Source organism: Heptranchias perlo, chromosome 34 (assembly GCF_035084215.1).
Source record: "Heptranchias perlo isolate sHepPer1 chromosome 34, sHepPer1.hap1, whole genome shotgun sequence".
Lineage (NCBI taxonomy): Eukaryota > Metazoa > Chordata > Chondrichthyes > Hexanchiformes > Hexanchidae > Heptranchias > Heptranchias perlo.
Window position 1 is genome coordinate 830,994 of NC_090358.1, and position 20,511 is coordinate 851,504.

At 41.4% G+C, this 20,511-nt stretch overlaps 1 protein-coding gene across 2 annotated transcripts in view; it reads left to right on the forward strand.

The window, feature by feature from the left end:
• Positions 1–20,511, forward strand: part of trpm7 (transient receptor potential cation channel, subfamily M, member 7) — a 146,499-nt gene that overhangs the window by 84,192 nt on the left and 41,796 nt on the right. For both annotated transcript variants that reach the window (XM_067971209.1, XM_067971210.1), the window contains 9 exons: positions 2,856–2,990; positions 3,585–3,865; positions 9,560–9,788; positions 10,070–10,225; positions 12,821–12,964; positions 14,640–14,768; positions 17,609–17,860; positions 18,202–18,376; positions 20,053–20,185. In XM_067971209.1, coding sequence (XP_067827310.1) covers positions 2,856–2,990; positions 3,585–3,865; positions 9,560–9,788; positions 10,070–10,225; positions 12,821–12,964; positions 14,640–14,768; positions 17,609–17,860; positions 18,202–18,376; positions 20,053–20,185 — 1,634 coding nt within the window. The remainder of the gene's footprint in view (positions 1–2,855; positions 2,991–3,584; positions 3,866–9,559; positions 9,789–10,069; positions 10,226–12,820; positions 12,965–14,639; positions 14,769–17,608; positions 17,861–18,201; positions 18,377–20,052; positions 20,186–20,511) is intronic.

Below are 20,511 nucleotides of genomic sequence, written 5' to 3' on the forward strand. Positions count from 1 at the left end.
AAATATATTCTCCTAACTTCTCCCTTTTGCTGTTTTGGTGATCTTTAATTTATGCCCTCACTGACTCTGTCTCTGAACTCTGAACTCTTGAGTCCTTCTGCTCATTTAAAAAAAATGTTATCATTTAATGTATATGTGATTTCTTCATTCTTCCTCCCAAAATGTATCACCTCACATCTCTCTGCATTAAATGTCATCTGACATCCATCTGCCCAGTCTGCTTGCCTTTCTGTATCCTTTTTTTAAAAATTCATTCATGGGATGTGGGCATTGCTGGCAAGGCCAGCATTTATTGCCCATCCCTAATTGCCCTCGAGAAGGTGGTGGTGAGCCGCCTTCTTGAACTGCTGCAGTCCATGTGGTGAAGGTTCTCCCACAGTGCTGCTAGGAAGGGAGTTTCAGGATTTTGACCCAGTGACGATGAAGGAACGGCGATATATTTCCAAGTCGGGATGGTGTGTGACTTGGAGGGGAACGTGCAGGTGGTGTTGTTCCCATGTGCCTGCTGCCCTTGTCCTTCTAGGTGATAGAGGTCGCGGGTTTGGGAGGTGCTGTCGAAGAAGCCTTGGCGAGTTGCTGCAGTGCATCCTGTGGATGGTACACATTGTAGCCACAGTGCGTCGGTGGTGAAGGGAGTGAATGTTTAGGGTGGTGGATGGGTTGCCAATCAAGTGGGCTGCTTTGTCCTGGATGGTGTCAAGCTTTTTGAATGTTGCTGGAGCTGCACTCATCCAGGCAAGTGGAGAGTATTCCATCACACTCCTGACTTGTGCCATGTAAGAAAATGCTTTGAGGAGTCAGGAGGTGAGCCACTCGCCTGAGGTACCCAGCCTCTGACCTGCTCTTGTAGCCACATTATTTATGTGGCTGGTCCAATTAAGTTTCTGGTCAATGGTGACCCACAGGATGTTGATGGTGGGGGATTCGGCAATGGTAATGCCATTGAATGTCAAGGGGAGGTGGTTAGACTCTCACTTGTTGGAGATGATCATTGCCTGGCACTTGTGTGGCACGAATATTTCTTGCCACGTATCAGCCCAAGCCTGGATGTTGCCCAGGTCTTGCTGCACACGGGCATGGACTGCTTCATTATCTGAGGGGTTGCGAATGGAACTGAATACTGTGCAATCAGCAGCGAACATCCCCATTTCTGACCTTATGATGGAGGGAAGGTCATTGATGAAGCAGCTGAAGATGGTTGGGCCTCGGACACTGCCCAGAGGAACTCCTGCAGCAATGTCCTGGGGCTGAGATGATTGGCCTCCAACAACCACTACCATCTTCCTTTGTGCTAGGTATGACTCCTGCCACTGGAGAGTTTCCCCCCTGATCCCCTGAAGTTGCTTACAGTTCTCCTTGTAGTTACCTGGAGCACGGTAGTATAGTGGTTATGTTACTGACTAGCAATCCAGAGGCCTGATCGAATAATGAGACTTCAGATCCCAGCGTGGCAATTTTAGAATCATAGAATCATAGAAGTTTACAACGTGGAAACAGGCCCTTCGGCCCAACATGTCCATGTCGCCCAGTTTATACCACTAAGCTAGTCCCAGTTGCCTGCACTTGGCCCATATCCCTCTATACCCATCTTACCCATGTAACTGTCCAAATGCTTTTTAAAAAACAAAATTGTACCCGCCTCTACTACTGCCTCTGGCAGCAATTAATTAATTAATTCAGTTTTTAAAAAAAAAAGTTCTGGAAATAAAAAGCCAGTTTCAGTAAAAAGTGACCGTGAAGCTGTTGTAGTGTCGTAAAAACCCAACTGGTTCACTTAATGTCTTTTAGGGAAGGAAGTTTGCCGTCTTTACCCAGTCTGGTCTATATGTGACTCCAGTCCCACACCAATGTGGTTGACTCGTACCTGCCCTTTGAAGTGGACTAGCAAGTCATGTAATTGTATCATAGGGCAACTAGGGATGGGCAATAAATGCCAGCAATGCCCATATCCCAGGAATTAATTTGTTTCATTCACTGCAGCCCTACCACTGGAGGGAGCATGTCATTACAGTATAACAAGCTTACAAAGGCAGCTTCCATTATAAATATAGGAATTTATAAAGGAAATATAAAAATAAAGACAATGTATGACCTTAAAATGGTCTGAATTGTTTCTGTGTGCCCTGGTCCAATTATTTAGTCCAATTAACCGCATGTAACCTGAAGACTACACTTGGTCTTGATTTGATTCCCTGTGTGCAATGCCTTGGGAGAGAGACTATCAATAAAAATCTTATGAATAAGATCATCAGAGGTGGAAGAAACTTGAACATAGAAAAAAAGGAAAGCAAAGTCTTTTTTTCCAAAGGACCTTCTAGGATGGTTCTGTTATGTGTGGGATAGAACATCAACGAGCAGAAGCCAGCAGACACATGAACACAATTTGCATGTGAGACAGTCTAGCAAAGCAGTAAGACCAGCTCAGGTGGTTTGCGGGGGCGGGTGGGTGCGGCAGGGTGGTGGGCAATTGGCAGCTCTACACTTACAGCAGCCAAGTTACCTGCTGGTGAGTGATCAGAACATTGGCCAAGGCCCAGCATGGAATGTTGTCTGCATAGTCCCCACTATCACTGGTAGCTGGTTCTCCAGGCCTGGAAGCATACCTGTGCACAGCTTAATGTCCTAACACACACCATCTGGCCTATAGTCCAAGGTTCTCTACTGATGTCAAACAAGGTTATCAAGGGATATAGATCAGAAGCAGGTAAGTGGAGCTGAGATACAGATCACCTATGATCTGAGAATGGTTGAACAGGCTCAAGGAGCATCGCTGGTACTTTTACCATTTTATTGAGCATGGGACTGTCAAGAACGTTCTCCCTTGAACAACCTTTTTTTTTACCTTTTTAATCCAGAGGTCTGGACGGCATTCTTCAAGTAGTATACCTCAGCTGCGCAAACACCAGGAGTCGCTGACTAACCGAGCAGACAAAAAAGAGAAGACTCGACACAATCACTTCATTAAGACTGCACAGCCTTATAAACCCAAGGTACTGGGCACTGTAGAACAATGCACAAGCAAATAGCTTTCAAATGCAGCAGGTAGTTTGTGGGGTGTAAGTACTACTTGTTGGATTAAAGTGTGATCTCAAGCACAGGCCTATAAAAAGGATACCAAGGCCCCAGCTGAGCTGTTCTATCACTCTGGATATTCAGATTTCTAGGGAGGGAGCGACTATTTACAATTTATATAAACATTTTAATTTTTTTTAATTTCAAGTTGATGTTTTCAGTCTCCTCCTGAAGAGAGCTTTTGCAATTTACAGGCACAGCCATTTGGTTTTATTGAAATTAAAGAGCTTTAGGATTCTGCTGTCTATAATCTGTGTACTTGTGCTTTCAGTCCTGCAACCAATGAACTCATGCTTGCCCAATTGAAATATTTTTCCTTGTTGGGAATCTTTTGAGGCTTTGCAAGAATTTGATTGAGCTTGTAAACCATACACTATTTTTAAAAATATCCATGGTAATTTAGAAACAAATTTGATTTTGCACCACAGAACAAGTTGCTGATATTGACTTATTCTGTTCCAGCTGGTAATTAGCAGCTGAATGAAATGCTGACTGTATTTCTGTTCTTTCAGCCTGAATCCTCTGTTGATCAGGGGAAGAAAAAGAGAACCAAAGATGAAATTGTGGACATCGATGACCCGGAGACCAAGCGTTTTCCCTATCCTTTCAATGAGCTGCTAGTGTGGGCTGTACTAATGAAGAGGCAGAAGATGGCCATGTTCTTCTGGCAACATGGAGAAGAGTCCATGGCCAAGGCTTTAGTTGCTTGCAAGCTGAATCGATCCATGTCCTATGAGGCGAAACAGAGTGACGTAGTTGATGATACTTCTGAAGAACTGAAACAGTCTTCTAGGTCAGTACTTGCAACATGTGCAAAGTACTCAGTTTAGTAATTATCTAAGGGCTTTTGTGCTCTGTGCTGACAAAAGGTTTCTATCAGAACAATCCTCGCTCACATTAATAAAATATTGTTAGCATGTACCATGCACAGAATCATTTCAAATTTACATCCCATGTTTTGCACATTTTCCTTCTGAACCATGTTACTTATGACTTCCAGATATGAGGGCTAGTAAGTGTCCTGATCTCAGCACTCTGCCAATATTGCTCTTGATTGCCGCCTTAGGTGTGAGAGAACCACATGATCCAACTGTCGATTTTCCTTCTCTCCAGTTCAGGAAGAGCCGTCTCTCCCCTTGGTGATCTAGCTGAGAATGGGTATTGATGGGGCAACAGACATTGTACCATTCAGTGGCACAGCACATTACTGTTTTAACGCACAATATACAACAATAACTGGGAAAATTTTGAAAACCAGCAAAGGATGACTAAAAGAATAATAGAGGGAGAAAATAAATTGAGAGTAAACCAGCAAGAAATATAAAAACTGACAGTAAAAGCTTCTACAAGTATATAAAAAGGAAGAGGGTAGCTAAAGTAGACATTGGTCCCTTAGAGGATGAGACTGGGGAAATAATAATGGAAAACAAGGAAATGGCAGAGGAATTGAACAGATATTTTGTATCTGTCTTCACAGTAGAAGACACTAATAACATACCAATAATAGTAGAAAATTAAGGGGCAAAGGGGAGGGAGGAACTAAAAACAATCACTCTCACTAGAGAAAAAGTACTAGGTAAACTAATGGGTCTAAAGGCTGACAAGTCCCCTGGACCTGATGGCTTGCATCCGAGGGTCTTAAAGGAAGTGGCTACAGAGATAGTGGATGCATTGGTTGTAATCTTCCAGAATTCACTAGATTCTGGAAAGGTCCCAGCGGATTGAAAAACCGCAAACATAACACCCCTATTCAAGAAAGAGTGAGACAGAAAGCAGGTAACTATAGACCAGTTAGCCTAACATCTGTCATTGGGAAAATGCTAGAATCCATTATTAAGGAAGTAGTAGCATGACATTTGGAGACTCATAATACAATCAAGGAGAGTCAGCATGGTTTTGTGAAGGGGAAATCATGTCTGACAAATTTATTCGAGTTCTTTGAGGAAGTAACAGGCAGGGTGGATAAAGGGGAACTAATGGATGCAGTATATTTGGATTTCCAAAAGGCATTTGATAAGGTGCCACATAAAAGATTACTGCACAAGATAGGAGCTCATGGTATTGGGGGTAATATACTGGCATGGATAGAGGATTGGCCAGCTAACAGAAAACAAAGAGCCGGGATGAAAGGGTCATTTTCAAAATGGCAATCTGTAACTAGTGGGTTGCTGCAGGGCTCAGTGCTGGGGCCTCAACTATTTACAATATATATCAATGACTTGGATGAAGGAACAGTGTCTTGTGGCCAAATTTGCTGATGATGCAAAGATAGGTAGAAAAGCAAGTTGCGATGAGGACACAAAGTGTCTGCAAAGGGATATTGACAGGTTAAGCGAATGGGCAAAAATTTGGCAGATGGAATATAATGTGGGAAAATGTGAAGTCATCCACTTTGGGAGGAAAAATAAAAAAGCAAAATATTATTTGAATCGAGAAATACTACAAAATGCAGTGGTACAGGGGGATCTGGGTGTCCTCATACATGAAACACAAAGTCAACATACAGGTGCAGCAGGTAATCCGGAAGGCAAATGGAATATTGGCCTTTATTTCTGGGGGCTTGGAGTATAAAAGCAGGGAAGTCATGCTACAACCGTATAGGGTGCTGGTTAGACCACACCTGGAGTACTGCATAGAGTTCTGGTGCCCTTATTTAAGGAAGGACACACTTGAATTGGAGGCAGTTCAGAGAAGGTTCACTAGGTTGATTCCAGGTATGGAAGGGTTGTCTTATGAGGAAAGATTGAACAGATTGGGTCTATACTCATTGGAGTTTAGAAGAATGAGAGGAGATCTTATTGAAACATACAAGATTATGAGGGGACTCGATAGGGTAGATGCTGAGAGGATGTTATCCCTCATGGACGAATCTAAAACGAGGGGGCAGAGTCTCAGAATAAGGGGTCGCCCGTTTAAGACGGAACTGAGGAGGAATTTCTTCTCCCAGAGGGTCGTGAATCTTTGGAATTCTTCACCCCAAAAAGCTGTGGAGGCCGAGTCATTGAATACATTCAAGGCTGAGTTAGACCAATTTTTGATCAGCAAGGGAGTCAAAGGATATGGGGAAAGGGCGGGAAAGTGGAGTTGAGGTAAAAAATCAGATCAGCCATGATCTCACTAAATAGCGGAGCAGGCTCGAGGGGCCGAATGGCCTACTCCTGCTCCTATCTCTTATGGTAACTGGCATTTATATAGCGCCTTTTAACATCCCAAGTGCCTTTCACGGAAGTGTAATCAAGCAAAAAACGACGTCAAGCCAAAGAAGGAGATAATGGGAGGAGTGACTAACAGCTCAAAGAGGTGGTTTTTAAGGAGGGTCTGAACAAAGAAGAGGGATATGAAGAGGTCTGGAATTCCAGAGCTTTGGGCCTAGACGGCTGAAGGCACAGCCTCTAGTGGCTGATTGCAAAGGGATTTCGGGATGCACAAGAGGCTAAAGTTGGAGGATCGCAGAGCTCTTGGATGGTTTTAGGGCTGGAAAAAGATAGGGTGGGGTGAGGCCATGAAGGGACTTGAACACGAAGATGAGAATTTTACATTGGCTTGCAGTCCTCCATTGCCTCAAATGTAGGTCAGCAAGCACAGGGATGATGGATGAACAAGATTTGGTTCGGGATAGGATACGGGCAGCAGGGTGGAAGATGGGAGGCCAGCAAGGAGAGTATTGGAATAGTCGAGTCTGGAGGTAACAACGGCATGGATGAGGGTTTCAGCAGTAGATGAGCTGAGGCAGGGGCCGATATGGGCGATCTTGCGAAGGTGGAAGTAGTCTTTATCATAGGGACATAGGAACAGGCCATTCAGTCCCTTGAGCCTGTTACGCCTCAATGCGATCATGGCTGATCTGTATCCTAACTTCATCCACGTGCCTTGGCTCCAAATCCCTTATCCTTGGCTAGCAAAAATCTATTGATCTCAGGTTTAAAATTATTAATTGAGCTAGCATCTACTGCTCTTTGTGGGAGAGAGTTCCACACTTCTGCCACCCTTTGTGTGAAGAAGTGTTTCCTAACTTCTCTCCTGAATGGCCTGGCTCTGATTTTAAGGTTATGTCCCTTTTGTCCTAGACTTCCCCACCAGTGGAAAAAGTTTCTCCATTTACCCTATAAATTTCTTTCAAACTCCTAAAAAATCTCAATCAAATCACCCCTTAACCTTCTAAACTCCAGGGGATACAAGCCTAGTTTATGTAATTTCACCTCATAATCTAACCCTTGGAGCCCTGGTAACATTCTGGTGAAACTGAGCTGCACTCCTTCCAAGGCCAATATCCTTTCTAAGGTGCGGTGCCCAGAACTGTACACAGTACTCCAGATGTGGCTTTGTATAGCTGTAGCAAAACTTTCTCCCTTTTATATTCCAGCCCTCTAGTTATAAAAGCTAACATTCCATTAGCCTTTTTGATTATTTTTGTACCTGACATGTTAATGATCTGTGTACATGGACCCCTAAATCTCTTTGGACCTTCACTGTTCCGAGCTTTTCACCATTTAAAAAAAAATACTCCGATCGATCCTTTTTTGGTCCAAAATGGATGACCTCACACTTACCTGCGTTGAAATCCATCTGCCACAGTTTTGCCCACTCACTTAATCAATGTCTCTTTATAATTTTATGCTCCCATCTACACTACTTACGATGCCACCAATCTTTGTGTCAGTGGCAAACTTGGATATATGGCTCTCTATTGTGTTATTTAAGTCATTAATAAATGTAGTGAATAGTTGAGGCCCCAGCACAGATCCTTGTGGGACACCACTAGTCACTTCCTTCCAATTCGAGTACATACCCATTATCCCTACTCTCTGTCTTCCACCAATCTCCTAACCAGATCAATAATTTGCCTTCAATTCCATGAGCTTTAATTTTAGCTAACAGTCTCTTATGTGGATTATGTGGTCGGAAGCTCAGCTGGAGCTCAATAGGATGTCAAGATTTGCTGGTTCAACCTTAGACAGTGGCCAGGGAGGGAGATGGAATCGAGGGCCTGGAGTTTGTGGTTAGGGCCAAAGATGATGGCTTCGGTCTTCCCAGTGTTTAACTGGAGGAAATTGCAGAAGTAGTACAGGTAAACCTGCAGAGCTTCTAGTTGTTAGGCCCTAATAAATCAAAATAAGGGAGGGAATTTCAGATTTCAACACAGAACCATTGAACGGGAGGGTGGGTGCGGAAGGAACAACCAACAAACTAGACCCTAAAGAGATATAAATAGCTTTTTACACAATATACAGCACAGAAATAAGCCATTCGACCCAACAGGTCTATGCTGGTGTTTATGATCCACACAAGCCTTCTCGCACCCCTCTTCACCTCAAGTCAATACAGTATCAGTTCAAATAATTCCTCATTTTAAACAATGAAAAATTTTGTTCTGTCCTGCAAGTGTTAAGCTTGGATTCAAAATGCATAACAGGAGTGAATAGGAATTTTCATGCTTTTGGTGGAGCTGAACACTTATCCAGATTCAAGTTACTTTAGGAGGTATTAAGAGTCTGAATAGATTTCCATATGGCAATTTTGCTATACCAATATACCCCACTGTCGTCTTCCCCAATAACCCGATCTTTGTGATTGAAGATAGAGTTGAAAGTGGCCTTCAGTTAAATACACTGCATGTGTAATTTTTACCTGAACGTGTCAGTTTCTTTGTACTAAAATGCACCACCTGGCTGTGAAAGTCAGCTCTCCAGTTTCATGGAGTAACAGAATAGAGAGCTCAAGCACTGAGATAAGTAGGAATGTCGGAGTCACTCTCTTCCTCAAACAAATCTGAAACATTTGGTGTTAAAATCGCTATTTATCAGCTTATTTGTTTTGTGTGAGGATACTGAAAATAGCCCTTTTTCTGGGTTATAATCTGATTCTATATATTTGTTATAGTGATATATTTCATAAAGGAGTAATAATGGCAATCGTATGTACTGTATGAGGAGACGTATTTTAAAATTGAGGATCTAGGTGAAGGCCAAAGCCCAGTGTGCAGGACAACATCCAGTTTGAAAAGGAAAGATGACAGATTAAATCAAGAAGCAATGGTTAGGTATTTTGTAGTAAATTAGGACAGTTTGCACAAAAGTATAGTGACCGAAGATACCTGCAGTGTGGTTACAGCTTCTGATGCACCCTGAGTAGTGGAAGGAGTAGAGAGGATAATCAGGTTGATTATGTGAACTAATAGTACTCCTCTGCAGAGACGCAATTAACATTGCTTTCTCATTACTGTAATCAGTAATCAAAGTTTTATTAAAGATCAGCGTTAGCTTTCAACTCTGGTAAACCTAAGGATTTGTGGCACACTTGTAGTTGGTGAGCAGCTACTTTCAGCGTGCTCATTCCCACCAACCTCTCAAACCTCACCCTTTTTTTTTACAAGTACTCAGTCACTCCAACAGAATTGTTTTTTAAATCAGTGTGCTCCTCCCTTTTAAGGTAACAACCTATATGTTTAACTAGCTGTTGGCGAGCTCATTGCTGCTTTTTGTTTCAGTGAATTTGGACAACTAGCAGTTGATTTACTGGATCAGTCCTTTCGACAAGATGAAACTATGGCCATGAAATTGCTGACTTATGAACTGAAGAACTGGAGCAACTCGACCTGCCTTAAGTTAGCTGTTCACTCAAGACTTCGCCCGTTTGTAGCTCACACCTGTACACAAATGCTGCTGTCTGACATGTGGATGGGAAGGCTGAATATGAGAAAAAATTCATGGTACAAGGTAAAATTGCCATGTGCTATGTCCTTTTGTGTCGGTAAGGGGAATGAGGCCATGTGGATAACTCTTTCAGAAAGCTGGCACAGGCTGAATGGCCTCCTTTTGTGCTGCAAATTTCCACATATGGCATGGTAAAATTGAGAGCTAATCTGCCATTGCATTGTTGAGACCAATACATAGACCAAGGCTGTGCCAGAATGGAATTGGTACAGGCCACTGAAAATGGCTTGATGGATCCAAACTTGTGTTGAAATCTGCTCATTGATGCATTTTTTTTTATATAGGTTATTCTTAGTATTCTATTCCCACCCGCTATTCTCATGCTGGAGTTTAAAACTAAGGCTGAAATGTCTCACATTCCTCAAACTGAGGATGCTCATCAAATGAACATGGAAGACAGTGAACACAACTTCCAGAGCCCAACAGATCAAATATCGATGGTAAGACACAGTTTCAAATAGATTCCTCGTGAACTGAGCCCTTTTATTACTGTTGTGACCCAAATTTCTAAACTTTAAACTCTGTCCAAGCACCCATTGTACAGTCATGGTTTAAACCCCACTACTGTCCATATGAGCATGGCATAGAATTGCTGTCTTGTTCCATTTTCAATACAAGTAGTTGCTACAAACAAAAGTAAAATTCTAAATGAGAACAGCAGTGATTGGGAACAAATTGTAAGCTGTTTGGTTAAAATATTCTTTGGGAGCAACATTCATTTCAGGGACCACTTTTTGAAAATAGGAATAAATAATATACATTCAAATTGTCAGGACTTCACAGTACAATTAAACAATTTATTTGATTGCTCGCTTTCCTTTCCCATGCCATTTTGTATCTCAATTCTTAGGTGGCTTTGTCTTGGAGCTGTTCGATTCACTAACGTAAAAGTTAGCATTTCTGGAGGGGTTCCTGAGGTGTCTCAACTAACTGAAAGTTAGTACCAGCTGAGTGTACAGCATTATTCTGTTCAGCCAGCCATCATAAACAGGCTGGCATAGATGCCACAGACCTCACCATTATGGGCTTCCCACTCCTGCAAGTTTCATCCTTCTGTTGAAATGTTCCATATACAGTCCCACCTTCTGCAGTCTGGTCTTTTGTGCAGTATTATGCCAGTTGCGTTTTGCATACACTGCCCATTGCAACTTTCTTGCCTTTTCTGTTACTGTGTGTAGGCCACCCCTCACTATTCAGTACTGGCCACACTGTTCTCTCAGATGATACCAGATATCCTCATAAGAACATAAGAAATAGGAGCAGGAGTAGGCCATTCGGCCCCTCGAGCCTGCTCTGCCATTCAGCAAGATCATGGTTGATCTTCTACCTCAATGCCATTTTCCTGCACTATCCCCATATCCCTTGATGCCTTCACTATCTAGAAATCTATCGATCTCTGTTTTGAATGTACTCAATGACTGAGCCTCCACAGCCCTCTGGGGTAGAGAATTCCAAAAATCCACCACCCTCTGAGTGAAGAAATTTCTCCTCATCTCTGTCCTAAATGGCCTACCCTTTATTCTGAGACTGTGACCCCCTAGTTCTAGACTCCCCAGCCAGGGGAAACATCCTCCCTGCATCTACCCTGTTGAGCCCTGTAAGAATTTTGTATGTTTCAATGCTATCACCTCTCATTCTTCTAAACTCCAGAGAATACAGGCCTAGTCTACTCAATCCTCCTTGCACAGTTGGTCATATTGATTCATATCTTAGATATACTGAGAACTAGAGCCATGCTGGGGGAGAGGGAATAATGTTCTGTCTATATTTGATAAACTTTGTACAATGACTGGTATGTTTTCCCACAAATAACTGACTTTGAAACGCAGCATTCTCTCATCCAGTGTCTACATTCTAAGAACTAGACACTCAAGAACAGTGATGATATGTGCTTTTGCAGTTAGTCTGATGTGTTATTAAGGGATGGAAATGAAAAAGGAGATGTTCAATGGGCACAGGTTGAGGAAACATGAAAATGGTGAAGAAGAATAATGAAAGCTGAGATCAAGAAGGAAATAAAAAAGAAAATGTGACTTTTTTTTTTAAATTGAAAATGAGTGCATGTTACAGAAAAGGGGAATGTAAAAAGTATTCCTTGTATGCTTGTGATAATGTGGACAATTATGGACAGCCCTTACAACAAAAAACAAAGTTAATCCTGTCTCTTGGGATGCTTGAAGAAGTAGCTACTGTTAACCAATTGGTTGTTTTACTTTCTTTGCCAATTAAAACCAAATCTAGACAAAAATTGGGTCATTCAAAGCATGTCAAAATCACCAACTCTGTTTTAGGGAATTGAGGCCAAGGAGGTGTCCAGTTTCTCTGAAGCTTTATGGTGAGTGAGAGGAGATTCTCCAATTCTGCATCAATAGCAGCTAGGGTGTTGGTAATGGGTCTGTCTACCTCCAAGGAAACCTGCTCAAATAATACCTTGGCTCTCTTATCAGCTGGCTGGTCGGTCAGCCAGCAGCAATCTGATCTGTACAGTACTGCAAGAAAGTGTAGGTAGATTCCTGTTAACGGAAACCAAGGGTAAATGCTTTGATGCAAAAGGACGGGGGAGTGGGGAGGGAGTTAGTAATGTAAGGCTCTTATTGCTTGGGATTTATGTGTGTATTGGAGCCGTCATACTTCAGGTTAATTCCTGACTACTTTAATTAATATGCATATACACATACATAAAATCTGATTAAGCTGTGCAGTTCATCTTATTAGAAGCCTTTTTTCAATCTTGAGGCACTAGTCCCACTTTTTGGATGTTGTTGTACATTCAAGAATTGGAATGTGCTTGTAGGTGCTGTGCATGATCACACTCAGTGGTGCAAAAAAATTGATTTAAATGCTCACAGTGTGTGAATTGTAGGGCTAAAATTTATTCAAGGGGATTCAGCCAACCCTTGTAAACGGCCTGATTGTTCAGAATGCTCTCTACGTCTGCTAACATTTAAGCCTCCTGTCATGTTCTCTACATAATGGACCAACTTATGTCGCTGTATAATAATTCTGGAACCTTTTTTCCCCCTGGTATTGTGCAGGAGGTGTTCAAAGAAGAAGGGATCTGTGACCATCATGAGGTGAAACATGAAGATGTAACTCTCTCTAAACCAAGGAGGCTGCCTGTCACTAGAAAATTCTACTCTTTCTACCATGCACCAATTGCAAAGTTTTGGTTTAACACAGTAAGTAGTGAAGTGAAACAAATGGAATATGCCTCTGCTGTTTTAGGACTCAATTAAGGAGTCAAAAAAAATGTTATATCTTGTTTTAAGGACATCCTTTTAATTTGAAAGTGGTGGACTGGGATTTATGGAATCAATTATTTTGGGTTTCCAGGGAAGTTATTTTGGGATTGGGAAGCTGAACCAACCACCAGTTTTGGGATCAAGGGCCATTAAATGAAGGAAAGAGCTACTATGGAAAAAGTGGCTTCAAGAGAATAGGTCACAAAAAGAGGACATGGTGGTGCAGTGAGTTAGAACTATGCTCCTTCACTTTAGAACATGGGTATGAACCCAGCCCCGACAAATAAAAAAGTCATCTGTCAACTGCAAGAGTCCCGTGTGAAATTATTCGGGATAACCAATTCTGTTCAAAACTTTGAATTCACAGTGCAAAACTATTCAGATCTATTTGGCACAAAGTTGGCAGCTTGTTCAGAGATGCTTAAGGATAGCTGGTTTATGAAATTGAAATGAAACAGTGACCAATGGAGGATAAGTAAATTGAGATATGGAACAGAATAAACAAAAGGAATAAATTTAATCATTTCCATTGGGAGAAGTTTTTGTTTGTTAATGAGAGAGGGAATAACAAAGGCTTGAGTATGATTGACTTGTGCTGGTTGTTTGAGAAGACTAAATAGGATCTGCAAAAATGTGGATGGACCCTTGTTTTATATATTCTCACATATATGTGGTTGATATTGGACCCTCAGTTTTGGTGTTGGCCCTGTGTGAAACAACAACTTGCATTTATATAGTGCCTTTAACATAGTAAAAAGTCCCAAGGTGCTTCCCAGGAGCGTAATCAAACAAAATTTGACACCAAGCCACATAAGGAGATATTAGGACAGGTGACCAAAAGCTTTGTCAACGAGGTAAGTTTTAAGGAGCAACTTAAAGGAGGAGAGCATAGATAGGCAGAGAGGTTTAGGGAGGGAATTTCAGAGCTTTGGGCCTAGGCAGCTGAAGGCACGGCCACCAGTGGTGGAGTGATTAAAATCGGGGATGCACAAGAGGCCAGAATTGGAAGAGCGCAGAGATCTCGGAGGGTTGTAGGACTAGAGTTGGTCACAGAGATAGGGAGGGGCGAGGCTTTGGAGGGATTTGAAAACAAGGATGAGAATTTTTAAATCGAGGCATTGCTGGACAAAACCTGTTTTTTTTTTTAGGTCCCTTCTTCCCTAAATTAAAATTGTCTGTGTATATAGCGTCTAGATCTTCTATTTAAGCAAGCTTCCTGGAGTATTGAGTTGACCAGGTGGCAAATGGTAATTGCTGCATTCTAACGCATGAGATTGCAACCAAACACCAATGCATATATTCATTTCTTTTCATAAAGGAATAATGCTCAATGGTAATGTTTTTATTGACAAAATTGAAGTTAATAGACTGACGAAATTATTGTATTCTCTCCAATAATTATGAAAATTAGCAATAAATTTCTTAGAAAGATAAACTAAAAATTTGTGGGAGAAGGAACTAAAACTAAAATTATTTTTAGGATTAACTGGTGTAAATACATCTTCTGTAATGCTGTGCCTGAAGTGGAGTGCTAGTTTGAGGGTCTGCCACTAATGCTAAGTCTTCAATCTCTCTTATTCTAAAATTATGTGTGTTTTTGCTTTATTTCCAGTTGGCCTATTTGGGATTCCTCATGCTCTACACATTTGTCGTTCTGGTACAAATGGGAAGTTTACCATCTGTGCAAGAATGGATTGTGATTTCCTTCATTTTTACCTTGGCCATAGAGAAAATCAGAGAGGTGCAGATTGCTCTTTTTAAAAAATCTTACTTTCCACAATGTAATGTTGTATATAATGCATAAAATGTTCTCTACCATTTTTGCTTTAGATGTAATATATTTGGATTTTTAAAAGGCCTTCGATAAGGTACCACATAGTAGACTCATGACTAAGGTCAGAGCACGTGGAGTCGGGACAGGTAACAGAATGAATAGCAAGCTGGCTACAAAACAGAAAACAGAGTGTAGGGGTTAAAGGTAGTTACTCAAACTGGCAAAAGGTAGGAAGTTGTGTTCCACAAGGATCGGTGCTGGGACCACTGGTGTTCACCATTTACATAAATGATTTGGACTCTGGAATCGGAAGTACAATTTCAAAATTGGTGGACTACACCAAATTGGGGGGTATAGTTCATACTGAGGAGGACTGTGACAGAATACAGGAAGACATTAATAAACTTGCAGAATGGGTGTGTAATTGGCAAATAAATTTCAATATAGATAAGTGTGAGATGATACATTTTGGTAGGAATAATAAGGCCACATGCTCCTTGGAAAATAAGAGTTTAAACAAAGTAGAGGAGCAGAGGGATTCAGGGGTAGAGATATACAAATCACTAAAAGTAGTGATGCAGGCTGATAAGACCTACTTTTTTTTTAAAAAAAGCAAACCAGGCACTGGGATTCATTTCTAGAGGGATAAAATTGAAAAGCAGAGAAGTTATGCTAAACCTTGGTTAGACCACACTTGGTGTACTGTGAACAGTTCTGGTCTCCACACTAAAAAGGATATAGAGGCACTGGAGAAGGTGCAAAAAGATTTACTAGGATGATACCAGAAATGAGAGGTTATACCTATCAGGAAAGATTGGTAAGGCTTGGGGCTCTTTTCTCTAGAACATAAGAACATATGAAATAGGAGCAGGAGTAGGCCAATCGGCCCCTCGAGCCTGCTCCGCCATTCAATAAGATCATGGCTGACCTGATCCTAACCTCAAATCTAAATTCATGTCCAATTTCCTGCCCGCTCCCCGTAACCCTTAATTCCCTTTACTTCTAGGAAACTGTCTGTCTATTTCTGTTTTAAATTTATTTAATGATGTAGCTTCCACAGCTTCCTGGGGCAGCAAATTCCACAGACCTACTACCCTCTGAGTGAAGAAGTTTCTCCTCATCTCAGTTTTGAAAGAGCAGCCCCTTATTCTAAGATTATGCCCCCTAGTTCTAGTTTCACCCATCCTTGGGAACATCCTTACCGCATCCACCCGATCAAGCCCCTTCACAATCTTATATGTTTCAATAAGATCGCCTCTCATTCTTCTGAGCTCCAATGAGTAGAGTCCCAATCTACTCAACCTCTCCTCATATGTCCACCCCCTCATCCCCGGGATTAACTGAGTGAACCTTCTTTGTACTGCCTCGAGAGCAAGTATGCCTTTTCTTAAGTATTGTCACCAAAACTGTATGCAGTATTCCAGGTGCGGTCTCACCAATACCTTATATAACTGCAGCAATACCTCCCTGTTTTTATATTCTATCCCCCGAGCAATAAAAGCCAACATTCCGTTGGCCTTCTTGATCACCTGCTGCACCTGCATACTAACTTTTTGATTTTCTTGCACTAGGACCCCCAGATCCCTTTGTACTGCAGTACTTTCCAGTTTCTCGCCATTAAGATAATAGAAAGGAAAAGATTGAGGGGTGACCTGATAGAGGTCTTTAAGATTATGAAAGGGTTTGATAGGGTAGACATAAAGAAGATGTTTCCATTTGCGGGGGAGACCAGAACTAGGGGCCATAAATATAAGATAGTCACTAATAACTCCAATAGGAAATTCAGGAGAAACTTCTTCACCCAGAGAGTGGTTAGAATGTGGAACTCACTACCACAAGGAGTAGTTGAGGAGACCAACATAGATAGATTTAAGTGAAAGCTAGATATACAAATGAGGGAGAAGGGAATAGAGGGATATGTTAATAGGGTTAGATGAAGGGGGTGGGAGGAGGCTCAAGTGGAGCATAAACACCGGCATGGACCAGTTGGGCCGAATGACTTGTTTCTGTGCTGTGCATTCATTGTAATTTTTACTAAATTGTTTGGTAAAGATGACTATTTGCCTCTAGGTTCCTCCCAATCGCTCCCCTGAACCTCACTGGCTGCTCAGTTAGCACCTTGGTGTTCTTTTCAGCCTTGAGCTGCAGTTTCTACTCCACATCCAGTCTGTTACTGAGACCACCACCTCACACCTCCAGAACATTTCCCATTTGTGCCCTACCCTGCTTTTTCTAAAACTGACCACTCCATCTCCACCATTCACCCTCAGTTAATCCCGAACTCTGACCTGAGCCCCTCTCACGCAAAAGTCCTACACACCTGTCATCTCCATCCTCACCCATACCTACTCGTTCACTGCTCCAGAAAATCGATTCTCATCTCTTTTTCAAATCTCTATTTTGCTTCTCCCTGCCCTTTTTTGAAAATCTTCCCGGGCAGAGCCCGCACTCATCATTCTGACTCTGCTTGTGGCCCGCCACCATTGGGGACTGATCCTTCAGCCGTTACACCTCGACCCTCTGAAACTCTCTTCTAAAACCACGTCTTCAAATGTCCTCCTAAAATCTTATTTCTTCAACCATGCGTTTGGTCTCTGCTTTTTCTCCTCCTTCTACTTGGTATCCACTGCTCCCAGAGAGGCTATGTGAGGCGTGCTATATTTAGTCATTTCAAACTTCACGAGTTAATGGGTAGTTTGCACGTAGTAGAAGTCTTGCATTGCGTAATAGTCTTGCAACGCATCCTGTTATTTTTTGGTTTGTCAGTGGGGATTAAATCGTTTTTTAAAATTTTTGTTTGTGTCTAGATCTTCATGTCAGAAGCTGGAAAGATAAATCAGAAGATCAAAGTCTATTTCAGTGACTATTTCAACATCAGTGACACACTTGCAATTGTTTTGTTTTTTGTTGGTTTTGGACTAAGGTTTGGAACTGGGCAAGTGATGATTGCTGGGAGGATAATGTATTGCCTCAATATTATATTTTGGTATGTGCGACTCCTGGATTTTCTGGCAGTCAATCAGCATGCGGGGCCTTATGTCACAATGATAGGCAAAATGGTAAGTGGATCACTTGGAAACTTTAGTGATTTATTTTTTTTATTAACTTCAAAAAATGAAATTACACGGGTTCTGTCATGGTCAGTCCTTACAATCCAAGGGAAATATTCATATCAAGTGATATTGGATTTTAACAGAACTCTCATATTTCTTTAATAATGGAAATAAAAGTTTGATTAAATGAATTTCCTTTAAAAGAATGTTATAATTTGTGCATGTTTAACTTTCTATTGGTATCACTCTTGGCTTTTTCAATGCGCAGCTGTGTTTGATATAAATTATCTGATTTTTAACCCAGATATTTGAGAAGTTTGAAGTTTGTTTTACCTCTTGAATTATAGGTGGCAAACATGTTTTACATTGTTGTTATTATGGCTGTGGTCTTACTGAGCTTTGGAGTTCCAAGGAAAGCAATCCTTTACCCAGAAGAGTTTCCATCCTGGGAACTAGCAAAAGATATAGTGTTTCAGCCTTACTGGATGATATATGGTGAAGTATACGCATATGAAATTGATCGTAAGTAACTTTTTGGAAATGTCTGAATATCTGGAAAGGTTCAGAAACGACCTCATTCTTCATTCCGTATCCTTCACTCAGGGTAGTGTAACTTAACTTGAAAGGTTCTATGGAGACCATATGCTGAACAGGCACATGTAAATGTCTCAATACAGCAGATAGTCGGCGCCAAATGTGGTCTCCTACTCTTGTGTCTTATAAAGCCTCGGGAACCAGGACCGTTGAGCCTGCTCATTTCTCCCCAGCTAAAGCTTCTTTGCTCCTCGTGATGAACCACTTGTTGCCAAAAAATTGGTGCAAAGTCTCCAGTCAATCACTTTTAATAAATGTGGTTGCCTCAGTTTCCCAGGCAGTTAAAATGTTGACACTAGGTGAAGAATCTCCAAAACATATACTCTGGTGCCCTTTCTAGGACAAACATGCAAAAGAAAGAAAAACAATGTTCTTTAAGTGTCTGGTAATAGCAAAAAATAGTCCTACATAGAGAGCCAAAGGAAACTGGCAAAAATGAACACGACATTAGCATGCAAGGAGCTAGGGCACAAATTGAAATTTTACACTCTGTACGCTGCACCCATGTAAGTTGTGCTTGTACAGTACAACCTTTGGCAATGACCCATGAAATACATTCATTGCATTGAAACAAAATAAGTGCAATTGTTGTTAAGTGCATGTCAGCTCAACACATCACAGCTTATCAAGTTTGCTATGGGTTCATGAAATGCACCCGTAAGGAATGGCTGGACCGTGTTTCCTGCAGTATTCAGACAAGATAGATATATAACAGCAGGCATAATAAATCGAGTGATGCCCAGTTGGCTGTCGCTGAACATGTATCCACATGGTGCAGAGGACTTGATGACTTCCATTAACTCTAGGGACCCAACAATTCTGGGACGTTTTCAGTGGATTCAGTGTGTCTGTATCCATATGGACCACAGTCACACAAGTCTGGATCGACATATCCACGTTATCAGCAACCAGCCGTAAAATAGATTGACCATAAGTGGTCACAGCGACTCAGGGTCTCCTAAGTGCTGGCTTTGTTTGGTGAATTATTTTGTCACCTAAAGCTGTCATTGATCTCATCACCCAAGATCATAACTAATATCATGAGGGTAGTAAGGTTTCATTTACGTATACAGTTGAACAAAAGATCAGATCTTTATGGGAGTAGCTACCTTGTTAATATTAGATATATATCAAAACTTGAGAAGCATAAGAACTTTACTGATGGGTTGTGCAGGTATTGTGTAGAATAATAATTGTGCAATTCAGTTGAAATATAAATAGCAAAAGCAATTTCTAAATCTCATGCAGTCCCTGGATCAAAATGCAGCCTCTGACTCCCTGATGTCTACCCTCATAAAATACATGGTGGCACTGAAGTAAAATCTTTCATCATCTTTGTGATTGAAGCTGGTTTTATTGCCAATTTGACTGCATTCTTGAGTGTCAGATCAAACTGAATAGCAATCGTAGAAGGATGCTGCGCTCCTCTGTGATATTACTGCAGGTATATTGGGGAAGCCCTTTACAGTGGCTTCCACACACACAATATAATACAACACTGTTTAACCATATGCCTGTGCCAGGAGAGTTTTATTTAAAGAATGCACATTCTAGGAATCTGTATAATAAGGCACTTTAATCAATTGTTCTCTTTCTTCACAAAGCCTGTGCCAATAACACTGAAGATGGTGCAAGGCAACGTTGTGTCATTGGATCATGGATAACGCCATTTTTACAAGCAGTCTACCTCTTTGTACAATATATCCTCATGGTGAATCTACTCATTGCATTTTTCAAGTGAGTACATTTTTCTTCCATCTATATGATACATTGAAAATCTTGTGCCTGCGCACACTTCTGTCAACTTTTCCATTATAAATTTGAATGTCCACATTTATAATGGAGATACACCTATGTAAACTTGTCATTGTAATTACACCCTTCTCCCAGCAGCAGCGCTGCAACCAATGTACAGACAATGTAAGGCCATTTGTTCCGGGATGTTCTCCCTTCAGCAGCCATGCTTCATCTGCCTAGGTCCCACTCTCTGGAATTCCCTCCCTAAATCCCTTTGCTTTTCCATCTCCTCCTCCTTTAAGATCCTCCTTAAAACCCACTTGATT